General features: G+C 43.0%; 1 protein-coding gene across 1 annotated transcript in view; it reads left to right on the forward strand.

Annotated features, from left to right (window-relative positions):
- PTPRT (protein tyrosine phosphatase receptor type T) overlaps positions 1-12,645 on the forward strand; it is a gene marked incomplete at both ends in the record, with an annotated part of 457,941 nt that overhangs the window by 380,975 nt on the left and 64,321 nt on the right. Inside the window, one exon of the mRNA XM_080628020.1 lies at positions 6,541-6,676. Within this exon, the coding sequence (XP_080484146.1) occupies positions 6,541-6,676 (136 nt within the window). The remainder of the gene's footprint in view (positions 1-6,540; positions 6,677-12,645) is intronic.

A 12,645-nucleotide genomic window follows, 5' to 3' on the forward strand; every position in this document is an offset into this window, starting at 1 on the left:
CAAGGCCAGGTTGGACACAGGGGCTTGGAGCAAGCTGCTCTAGTGGAAGGTGTCCCTGCCCGTGGCAGGGGTTGGAGCTGGATGAGCTTTAGCATCTGTTCCAGCCCAAAGCAGTCTGGGATTCTACAACACACAGAAGCATCGGCATTATGATGGCTTTATTTTAGTCCCAGTTCTCTGGCTTATAGAGGGGAAGGCTGCAAACTAATTTTGTCTTCCACAACCCATGCATGTGGCCAGTTCACGCAGAGCTAACAGGTATTGTGGATCAAGAGGTAGAATGGTGCCCTTCCAACTTTATCTCAACATTACCATCCTTACAGGTACCTGACTGCCCTCATGCTTTTACATATTGAAGACTGTGTTTTAGATGTATAGATATAATCAGGTTCTGAGGAAAAACATTTCTACGTGCAGAGATGCTTTGGTCATTTGTAGGCCACTCACATAGAAAGCATCATAAAAAGGAAAAAAAGAAAAAGAAATCATGTTTACAAGTGATTTGAGAATAACTGTCTTTCGAAAATAAGCCTCTAGGTCTATTGGGACATTCAGCATACTGCCTAGCCATTATGTGCCACAAAGAAATTACTCTGATTGAGCAGCTCATTTTACCTTGTAATGACTTTGAACCCATTATTTTTCATTAATTTTTCTGGGTTAAATAACGCTTTGAAGTAATTTTTCTGATTGTTTTTTTTTCTTTTATTTATTTTTTTTTTTAACTATCTAAAGAATTTACATTTTTAGGTGATAGAAATTGGAAACCAAACCTAGGCTTTGCCAGCCTGACTTATCTCCTTTCTGGGTCTTTCCTGTCATCTGGCCATGGCTGAAGCTCCCATTATTGTGTTGCTTCTCTCGTTTGTCCCTCCCTCATCTACACTTACACTGCCTTTTACTGCCAATAGAGCCTTTCTGTTTGCTTTCTCTTCTCCTGCCGGATGCTTCTCTCTCCTGTGCAGTGACGCAGCTACTGATGGTTGTGGTACCACTTCCATTGCAGGACTTTGTCCTTCATGCCAGTTGGAAATCTCACACAAAACCCATCTTTTCCTCCTGCCCATGGCTCTTTTGAATTCTTCTTCCTGCTAGTTACATTTTTAAATGCAACATTATAATTGCTCATTAAATAAAGAGCATTTCAAATTATTGTGAAATAGGTTTTGTAGAAGTATCTGTGTGTATTATCACTCCTGCTTAGCTACATGTACTCAATAATCATTCTTTCATAGAATCATAGAATAGTTAGGGTTGGAAAGGACCTTAAGATCATCCAGTTCCAGCCCCCCTGCCATGGGCAGGGACACCCCACACTAAACCATGGCACCCAAGGCCTCATCCAGCCTGGCCTTGAACACTGCCAAGGATGGAGCATTCACAACCTCCCTGGGCAACCCATTCCAGTGCCTCACCACCCTCTCAGTAAAGAATTTCTTCCTTAGATCCAATCTAAACTTCCCCTGTTTCAGTTTGAACCCATTACCCCTTGTCCTGTCACTACAGTCCCTGATGAAGAGTCCATCCCCAGCATCCTTGTAGGCCCCCTTCAGATACTGGAAGCTGCTCTGAGGTCTCCATGCAGCTTCTCTTCTCCAGGCTGAACAGCCCCAACTTTCTCACCCTGTCTCCATACAGGAGCTGCTCCAGCCCCTGATCATCCTCGTGGCCTCCTCTGGACTTGTTCCAACAGTTCCATGTCCTTTTTATGTTGAGGACACCAGAACTGCACACAATGCTCCAAGTGAGGTCTCACGAGAGCAGAGCAGAGGGGCAGGATCACCTCCTTCGACCTGCTGGTCACGCTGCTCTTGATGCAGCCCAGGATACGGTTGCTTTCTGGGCTGCGAGCGCACACTGCAGCCGGCTCATGTTCATTTTCTCATGGACCAACACCCCCAAGTCCTTCTCTGCAGGGCTGCTCTGAATCTCTTCTCTGCCCAACCTGTAGCTGTGCCTGGGATTGCTCCGACCCAGGTGTAGGACCTTGCACTTGGCATGGTTAAACTTCATCAGGTTGGCATCAGCCCACCTCACAAGCGTGTCGAGGTCCCTCTGGATGGCATCCCTTCCCTCCGGCGTATCAACCGAACCACACAGCTTGGTGTCATCGGCAAACTTGCTGAGGGCGCACTCAATCCCACTGTCCATGTCACCAACAAAGCTGTGCCTGGGATTGCTCCGGGTGATCTTCATTGTGCTGCCTCCTCAGAGAAGGTCACTTTATTATCTGGTGCCTTACTGTTTTCAGGCAATTCTTCTGTGCATAAATTGCTGGGTGAAGGATTCCTGTGGTACCTTTCACTTAGCTGCCGGTGTTGTTCCCCATGGAACAAAATCATGGTCTAATGGAATTGCCACAGGATGTCAGTCCAGAAGCATCAGTCCTCAGCTCTCTTGACTGCTTGTGATGCCAAAGGCATATCCTTAATCTTTCCAGATCAATAAAGTAAATAACATAATTTATTAGTTACCTTGCATGAGCATTAAGAGGATTTCAAGTACATATTAATATTGCTCTAGGAGTTTGTAGCACTCTGTGAATGCTCACTGGTAAGTGGATGATTTTTCACTTTCTTAGAATTTTGAGAGGGTTTTCTTCTTTAGTTATGACTGGCAAAAACTTGGATTTAGATTTAGGCTGTTGGAATCACTTGCAAACCATCTTCCAGCTCAAAGTAGCTGAACACCTCGTCTCTTCTCCTCTGGGGACGGAAACACTTTCAGCTGAAGAAATGTTCTGAAAGATTTAACTCTGGCATATGAACGCCCCCCCGTACTGAAATCAGGTTTGAACCTCAAAATTCTTGTCCTTATGTTATCAGCCACCTCAGGGCCAGCTTTAACCCTGGTCTGAAGCAAGGGGGAATTTAAAAGATTGAAAGCCATCAGTAGCTGGCCCCATGATTCCTTATGAAACCATGCTTCTAGTAGCTGTACCTTACTGAGCCAGTCTGGATAGCTGGATTAGACCTTAATCAAACCATCACCAGCACCCATCAGTGCTTGATGATCCATCAACCTGACTTCTTGTGGGCTGATGAGGTGGATGACTCTGGGAAGTAACCCACTTGCCCCTGCTCTCTTTGCACCTCTGCAGCATCTCCCATGAACGTGCTGTTTGTAGCGTGTCCTGTCTTGCTGCAAGATGCTGCATCTCTGGGAATTTTGAAAGGGATTGAAGAAGCAAAGGAAATAGATTGTTAGGAAATCTTGAAATAGCTATGGATGTAACATGGGGTGCTGGGTGAATGCTGATGCCTGTGAGTCAGATTGATGCCACTGGTCAGGCTTCTGGGACAGCGCATTTCATACAGCTCATAAATGTGTATCTCTGAAAGCAGTCACCTGGTACAGTGGATAATGCACAGATAGGAAGTCAGGGGACCTGCAGCCTTCATTTCTCTGGCACTGTCTGCTATCATTTGCCTCCCTTATTAAGAAAGTAAGCTTAGGGCAGGAAATTGTAACTTCATGTTAGCACAGTGTAATGGGGTCCTGACCCTAGTGGGGGCTCTGGGTGCCACTGAAATACACACGTTAATAACAGTGGTGACCTGCTCTATATCCTGTTATTCCAGTATCCAGCTTCAGTTATGAGGAACAATTTGTTCCAGGAAATGTGGTGGAAGTATCCACTAGAAAATATGGTTATAGTTTATTTTCTTTCCCTTTTAATTAAGGCAGTTTAAATATAAACATTTTTCAGAAAGAACAGGGTGCCCCTCAAGTGCAGTAGTGCAGAGCTTTCCAAGTGTATGTAAAGATATTTGTATGGAATGGCCATCTGAACAGTTTTATGGGCTTCTGTGCTCAGAGGATTTCAGACCTTCTGCATGTCCATAATGGAGAGAAGCAAAACTGAATCCTAAACAAGCATTACAGTCAGGAGCAGCAGAAGTCATCTCCTGCAAGTACAGCAATAGCTCACAGACCTCCTCCTGCCAGAATAGAAGTGTTCTTACCTACAGCTGGTGGTGGTGCGGGTGGGAGTACCATAGTAGATATGACATCTACAAGGAAAATACACCAGAATTGCAGGAAAACAATGGACTTTTGCAGTAACACTTCACTGCAGAGCTTTAAGAATCCAGGAGTTTACTGACTCTGTCATATTATCAATTCCTAAGTGCTATTAGCTGAGACAACTTACAAATGGTTGGATTAGTAGCCTAAAGGAATTGCTGGCCTTTGCCAAGACAGATAGAAGGAGTTACATAGAAGATTCAGGGGAATCAGTCACCCCAGTGTGTAGGTGTCAGGATGGATAATAAGCCTTTATTCTCCTTCTAGGACTGCAGTAGTGTACAATGGGATGAGAACTATCAAATAGAAGTACACTGAGCACACATCGCCTGTAGTGACACGCAACAGCCTGGCAAAATCAACCCGATCAAGCAGATTAGAGGATGGAGCTGACAGCACATTCTTATGGGTGCTTTTAATGTGGCTCACAATTCATGAGGGTATTTGGATGGTACAGAAACTGTGCTGTTAGTGGTAGAAAACCATTCTCCAACATCTGTTATTTAGCGTGACAGGGGGAACTGCATCTCAAGTGAAGGATAATATGAGTACTTCTGAATTTCACTTTAATAGAGTTTTAGCCGTTTTCAAGGGAAAAAATGTACCTATATCATTTACTTTGTCGCATGATAGTGTTGGCCTGTATGATGGGATATAGCTCACCTCTTGGACAGATTTGCTCCAAGACTGTAAGAGATGTTATCAAACAAAGATGGTAATATGCAACTGATACTTAATTTTCCCACTCCAGAGTCACATTAATGCATTTCAGACATGTGAGCACAGAAGTTACCAGTGAACCCTTAACTGAATGGGAAAATCGGACACAGCAGAGCAGGGATAAAAAAAGCTGAAAATGACATGTGTTTCCAACAGCCATCATCTTTGCTTTGTAAATAGTGTGCTTTGCTGTGGCAAACCAGATTAACAGCTTAGCTGTGGGAAAAATGGAATCACACTTTTATCACTGCATGTGGTGAGGTTTTTGGTTTGCATCTATTGTGTCCTTGTCTTCTGTGTTCTCTTCAAGATATGATGGCAAGAGAATACAACACGTTATTGCAGTTCAGCTCCTCATCGCTGGAAGTTCATCAGCTAAGGCCCTGTTCAGAACATACCAGATAGCCCTATATTTGGTTATATGATTTGATCATGGTCACCAGTGGGACTCATCCTTGCAGGCAGAGATCTTTTAAAGCTTATGCAGTTTAACATGTGGCAAATAGGCAAAAGAATAACCCAGTGAGGCTTTGTACTGTCTCACCAACATGAGGACCTGATTGAATATTATCTCCCCAAGCACTGACTTAACGAACAGAAGTGATTCAGCTTTTCCTGAAGGTCAGCAACACTGAGCTGTTAAAAGAGCAAAACATTACAGTCTTCTGATGACAGCACTTTGTTCTCATCTTTGATTCCCTTTTTCTACTGCGTTTAAGCTGTAGAGGAAGACTTGGCTGACTCCAACAGCAAAGGTGAAGCCCAAGATTGTGACCTGGTGCAATGGGAATTCATTTAACTTCAGCAAATGCAGTGGTGGTGTTTTTAGGAGTCGTTAAGTGTCTCAGGAATATGGTAAAGATGGGCTTATTTAGTCTTTAGAGGAGGCACAACTTGAATCTTGTGGGGCTTTCTAAATCAAGCTCAGTAGTTCAAGCTAGATCTGGAAAAACTCTGTGCAGCAAGCAGTGAAGTCAGCAGAGCTCAGGTATATAATGAGCACTACAGAAGTAGTCTTAGCAACAGGGAAGAAGGCAGCATTCTGAAAGATCCTCAGTTGTTGCAGGGGCAAAAGACCCTTGAAGTCAGACAAAGAAGAAAAGCAAAAAGTGCTGCGTAAGCTCTGCACCTAAATATGTTTTATTTTCAGGTGTGTTGGCTTTACTCTGAAAAAAGACCCCAAAATTTCAAAAGAAATCATGTTTTCGTGCCTGGGCTGCAGACCTCCTGCCTGGAATACATTAACTGATGTGGAGGGTGCTCTGTGCATTGGCTTAATGCTGGTTACATGCAGAATTACAACCATGTATTTACAAAAGCCAGGCCTCTGCTATAGTGAGAAATACAAATGGGTTCTAATTTTAGAAGAAAATAAAAGGTTCTGTGAGTAGTACTATGGGGTATGTTACTGCAAACTTCTACATCAGTATTTTGATGAGTAAGGATTGCACCTCCACTTAAGCTGCTTGAGATGAAAATGATAACTGCTGTTAATTCTCCTGCTTCTGGGTGTATGCTGAGTGCTTCAGACAAGTAAATTCCCCATTACAGTATAATGTGGTAAAATATTAGAGCCAGTTGCATTACACTGGGATTTTACACCCTATTACTGCTCTGAATTATTTCTCATCAGCCTTTATAAAGGCAGATTGGGTTAGCTGGACAATTGTCTATTGCAGTTCGATTGCAAATACGCTGTTAGGCTTTCAAATGAATATGTAAAATGGGTCATTGCACGACTTTTTCTACAAATTCTCTTTTTATCTCCTCCTTCTTCTTCCTCTGTCTTTTAAGGAGCTTCCACCCAGAATTCCAATGCAGTGGAACCAGAAAAACAAGTTGACAGCACGGTGAAAATGGCTGGAGTTATAGCTGGTCTGCTGATGTTTGTTATTATCCTCTTGGGAGCAATGCTTACCATCAAGAGAAGGTGAGTTTCTGCTTTGCTTCCATCTTGGACCTTCTGGCTACAGTGTTGTTAGTAGAAAAGAAGAATAGATTTAGTAGAGGTAAAACATTCAGTTTGGGTTACAGAGGGCAGCAGTTGATCCCTGTTTGCTACCACTAAGAGACAGTCCCAGGAGAGATGCCTGTTCTGGCACATACTGTAAGAGCAACAAAAGAATGCTTGCTAATGCAAAGTGTTACTAATAATGAATTGATAATCAATGGAGAGGAATAGCCCGTGAAAAAACATGGGGAAGTACAAAGTGACAGGGAGGCAATGGAAGCGGGCACATGAGCCTGTGCAGGTAGCACTGCAGCGGTCCAGGAGAAGACAAGAATTCTTCGTTCACAGCCAAGGAAAATGATGTCTTAAGATAATGTGACCAAGAGTCTTTCTTCCAAGTGAGTCTTGATGAGATATTCTTTCACACAGCAATTGCTTTGCAACCAGTTTTCAGCTGGAATATTGTATCTTGCTGAGGGTTAGAATCTTTCCAAGAGTTAGTTTTAGTTTACAGGGGAATGAAACTTAGAAAGATCGTGAATGGTAATGAAATTTGCTCAGACAGTGCATTCTGTGTGATTTTCTTTGGACCATTTGTACTTGCACTTTGAAGTAGACTATTGTAGTTGCTGCTATTTGAAGAGCTCCACATTTTCAGTGTAATACACTGATTCAGCAGACCACTTAGGCAGGAGGTTTTCCTGAGAAAAGGATGCATTTTGTATATATTTTACCAGTCTCATTTCTGAAGTGAAGCCTACTTCTCAACAGTAATTTGATTCTAAGTGAAAGAGGAGCAAGGTGGCCTGGTGGACCCTCCTCTAGGTACAGGTAACATTATGTGTGAGAGCCTTGATGATTTGACTTGGTCTGTTGCAAGGATTGAAGCTTTTCAAAGCAAAGCTGAGTTTCTTTGAGATCTCTGACAGTCACCCATTTCCCAGAAATAAGAGTAGCAGTTAAATCTAGATAGGATCTCCTCTATCATAATCCAGAGCACGTGCAAATGGATAGCTCCATGCTACAGATGCTGGAGTGCAGGGCTGCTATTCAGAAGGACATTGAGAAGCTGGAGAAATGGGCTGATGGGAACCTTGTGGAGTTTAGCAAAGGCAAAGTACTGCATCTGGGATGGAGCAACCCCATGCACCAGTACAGACATAGAAGGACCTGGAGATCTTGGCAGACAAGTTGAACAACAGTCAGCAACATGCTCCTTGCAGTGCATTGCTGACTGTATCCAGGGCAGTGTTGAGCTGTATTCAGGGCAGTGTTAGCAAGAGTGTAGCTAGTAGGTTGGGGCAAGTGATTATTGCCTTCTGTTTGCCACTGGTGAGGTTGATGTAGGCATAGGACATCCATAAGGGATCCACAGTACATGAAAGGCACTGATGTATTAGAGCAAGTCCAGAGGAGAGTTAACAAAGTGGTGTGGAGGTGGAGAAGCTCCATCCTTGGTGAAATTAAACACGTGGCCAAGGCCCTGAGGGACTTGCTGCAAGTGAAGCTGGTTTGAGGAGGACGTTGGACTGGATGTCCTTTGAGTAACCTTTCCAAATGATGTAATCTACAAAACAGATGGCACGTGGGCTGACTACAGTGAATTCCTGATGAATTAACTGAAGGTGAGGGAGAGCTAGGGTTTTAATCCAATTTTGTGTGTATGTAAAGGTTCCCCATTTTGTGGGCAAATGCATATGAGTTTTGTTCTCATGTCTGGTGCACTTTGTTCGGTGTTAACCCAGGCTGGGTTAACAGATGTCTCTGATTCCAGGCCCCTGGGAGTTTTTCAGTTCATAAGCAGAAAGAAATCAGATGCCTCTAATGAAAACCAGAGAAAGGGTTTCAGCAAACGTGGAGCTGGGTTTCTGGTTTGGTTGATGCCCAGCCCTCATCCAGTCCTCTTACCTTCCTGAAAGCTCTTTAAGAAAAGCTTTTGTTTTCAGATTGAAAAATGAAAAATTGAAGGAAAGCCATTAGAGCAATGCCACATCTGGTGTATTTCACGAGCTATTAAAAGTTGATAGCATTTCTGTCCCATCATGTATTATTATTATAAATCATGTGTATTGCTGGGCAGAAAACAAACAGTGACTTTTCATGATGACCAGGACAGTTTTTCTGTGGTGTCACCTGCCAAATGCTAAGTCAGAGAGGTAAGGATACTCTTATGAGGCAATGTACTTTAGAAAGTATTCCTGAAGTCATAGAATCCTGGATTGGTATGGGTTGCAGAGGATCTTAAAGCTCATCTAGTCCTTGATCAGGCTAAGTGCTACTGAGCAACAACTAAACCATCGGTGTGTTACCAGCATTGTTCTCAGACTAAAGCCAAAACACAGCACTGCACCAGGTACTGGGAAGAGAATTAATTCTATTCCAGCCAAAACCAGGACAGCTTGATATAAAAACTCCCAAGCTAGAGCTGACTGGAATTGCCCCCCCCTTATGCTGTACACATGCTCTTCTTTGGAACCAGCCAGGTCCCAAAAGCTTCAACGTTTAGTCAGTTTGGGTGTGATGTCCCATGGACAGAATGTTACTATATCTGGATTTGCCATAGGCTCTGTTAACCTGAGCATCTTCCTTTAAAATTAAATTAAGAAAGTGAGTGAGTTGGGAGTATTAAAAATATAAATTCTCCCCTTTTTCCTTCCAGAGCTGAAAAATCACCTTTTCCTCTGGGTCGCTCCTTGCCAGAATGCAAAATCCCTGCAGCCTGTATTGCTCTTGGCCTGTTTGCTATCATTTGCAAGGTTACCCACTGGAATACAGACTATCATAAGAAATAATCTGGCTCATCGACTTCAAAATCTTTTCCCATTTGGAAGCTATGAGTGCAGGAAGGTTGGGGAGCATTGCTGTCCTTGGCTCTGTGAGCACACCTCCAGCATCACTGACAAACCAGCCCATCACTCCAGTCCAGGTCTCCCTTGAACGGGCACCACCACTTGCATCCAGTTGAAGCTTGGAGCTGCATATGGACAAGTGGTCCCTGAAGATGAGCTCAAGCCTGTCAGGCTCATTTCATTTGTAAACTAACGCCGATTGGGAGCGTTATATTTCGTTATAAAAACGAAAGGCCTCTGGACCACAGATTGGTTTGAATTTCAGAGGAGCACAGCTGAAAGCTCACACTTGTCTGAGAGAGCAGTTTCACAGCAAAGTTCTCTTTCTATTTTACAAACAGAAACATCAGGAGCTTAAGCTCTTGCGATCGATTTTTGCATTAACCTTACTTTAAAAAGAGTTCCCTGCTCAGTTCACCAAAGCTGAGGCAGGCAACAATGCAGAAAAACAATGTAATTAGACAAACTTGAGACCTTTTCTTGAAATGGAGCTGGAAAATATCACAGTGGCATTTGTTCATGGGCCAGGACATCATAGATCATTGGTAATAGGCACAGTAGTGGATTTCCTGAATGAAGCCTTTTGTTAACCAGGGCAAAGAACAGAGAAGGGAAAGAGATTAGAAGAGACATTGCACTAAGAGAAGGCAGGCACTGGTTTGAGATTAGTATTAGGCAGATCAGAAACTGCTTTTTGTTTCTGTGAGATGCAGCAAATAATATGAGCCTTTCGTATGCAAGACATGAGCAAGTGTTGCCCAGTTGCTCGTAGTTTCAATAGACGATATTGCAAAACCTCTAATGACTTGCAGATTTCTGGAGGCTGCCAGTGTTTTACAGGGTTTAGTCAGATCTGTGAAGATAAATTAAGCCAGGCAGAATGTTTATGCAGTGGACAATTTGGTTTGACTTTACTTTTGTTATCTACAAGTTTTAGTCTCCTGAAGTGAGCTAAAGTTTCTGTATGTGTGTACCTGTGTAAAAAATGTGTATATAGAAAGTTCTGTTGTAAGTATGACTGTCTTACAGTCTCTAAAATCAAAACCATTAACATTTGTTTTCTTGGGTTTGGGAGCACACTAGCTACTTGTTTGCAATTCTGCTGTCATCATATGTAGATGGACACTAATTGTAACTACATCGTTTAGCCTGTTAATGTACAAGTGGTACAGTCAGTGAGTGCCCACATTGGTGTATTTGCCCACATAACACAGCACCACTTTCTTTCATTAATAGATACATACCTGGAAATAGCTCATTTTATTGTATCAAAACATTGCTGTTTCTCTAAGGAGCTTGTTTGCCCTTACTGTTAAATATTTTTGTGTAATAGAATCCCAGCCTGGTTTGTGTTGGAAGGGACCTTAAAGCTCATCCAGTTCCAACCCCTGCCACAGGCAGGGACACCTTCCACTAGAGCAGCTTGCTCCAAGCCCCTGTGTCCAACCTGGCCGTGAACACTGCCAGGGATGGGGCAGCCACAGCTTCTCTGGGCAATTGGGAAGACAGGACCAGTTAGTAATAGAGAATACAGGGCCAGTTAGTAAAAACAAGCTGAAATAAGAGAAACAAGACATTTGTAAACTCCTTTTCTGGAGAAAATACCCTTTGACTCTGCCCCCCCCACCAAAGGATTAGATTTTGGTCAGTTCTGATTTCAGACGGGCAGTTTGAACACTCGTGTCATCCTGACTTGCGTTTCCCTGGAGTGAGGAGTGTGACACTTCTCAGGCTGGTGCATTGAGCAGACAAAGCTTCTACTGACCCCTTTAAGGATAAGACTGAATAAATAGGATCAGACAGCCTGTCATGGGTGCACTGTATATAAGTTCTTTAAACTGCTGTTGGTAGCAAAAAAGGAGATTTGGGGCTATGTAGGGTCTAGGATTAGTTGCTTCTATGAAATTCCATCTCCTTATTCTGCATTAGGATTTAGGTTGTTACCTTAAACTCATTAAATAAAACCCCAAAGCCTCTTGAGCAGAACATACCCAAGCTGTGGGATAGAGTTAACAAAAGGGGCATTTGCACATTCAGTGATCCGTGTCCCTTCTGTGTCCATATTTCAGGTGGATGACAGGCAGGTTTGCAATTTGGGTGACACATTTTAAGTTCAGGGCATGTTTTTAGTGCTCTGTAACTCTCACAATTTTAACAGTTAGTTTTGAAATATTCCTTAGGAATTCCTTATTTTAGGTTGCATTTTGGGGGAGAATTTGAGCCAAAATGTCCTGTCCAATTCCAAAATATAATCCTCCTTTTGTTTGTCTTCCTTTATTTTCTGTCTTGCAATAAGTCTTTCTGAGCTTTCCTCTGCAGCCTTGAGGGATTACACAGCTTTTTAATGAGAACTAAGAGTCTGTGTGATCACATGTGTCTGCTGGCCAGGACATGAGGCAAGCCGGAAGTACAGCAAGATGTTCAACAGAGTAATTATAGCTGATAGCTGTGAGTGAAACCTGGCATTGGCTATCAGAGGGGTTGGTTTAATGGGATCAGTTGGGGGATGTAGAGGCTTCAGCTGTGTGGCCTCTTCCTTTTCCACATCCTGTTGACTTTTCCCTTTGTTTAGAGGTTCAGAGGAACTTGGAATTTCCCAGTGAGTGAAGCTCAAGTGGCAAGCACTGCACCTTACCTGATGCATTGCTATGGCATGGGTGTCAGGAGATAATAGCATCATGTTAAACATGCATTGAGGTGGACCTTGGAATTGGTGTCATTTAAATAACTTGGTACATAGCAGGAATCTGGTCAGAATTTCAGGTTTATAGTAGGGGTCATCACCAGGCAAAACCTGTTATTTCAGAGTAATCCTCTTGAACGTCTCTTAAGTCACCATCTTTTACCCAGTGTGTGCATAGCAAGGAGGGCGATTGTGCAGAGAGTAATTGTGTTGAATCTGGATTCCATGTGTGCTTATGGAAGCTGTGTTCAGAGCATCCATAAAGTGAACACTTGAACCCTGCATTTCTACTTTCTGATATTTGTAGTATCTTCAAGGATGGGATTTTAAAGCTGTGCAATTGGTTGAAGCTTGTGTGTCAATATTGTTTCCCCTGTCTTGACCATTGCTGCTGCTTTCTTGGCTCTGGATCTGAT

Source organism: Psittacula echo (genome assembly GCF_963264785.1).
Source record: "Psittacula echo genome assembly, chromosome: 12".
NCBI classification, from domain to species: domain Eukaryota; kingdom Metazoa; phylum Chordata; class Aves; order Psittaciformes; family Psittacidae; genus Psittacula; species Psittacula echo.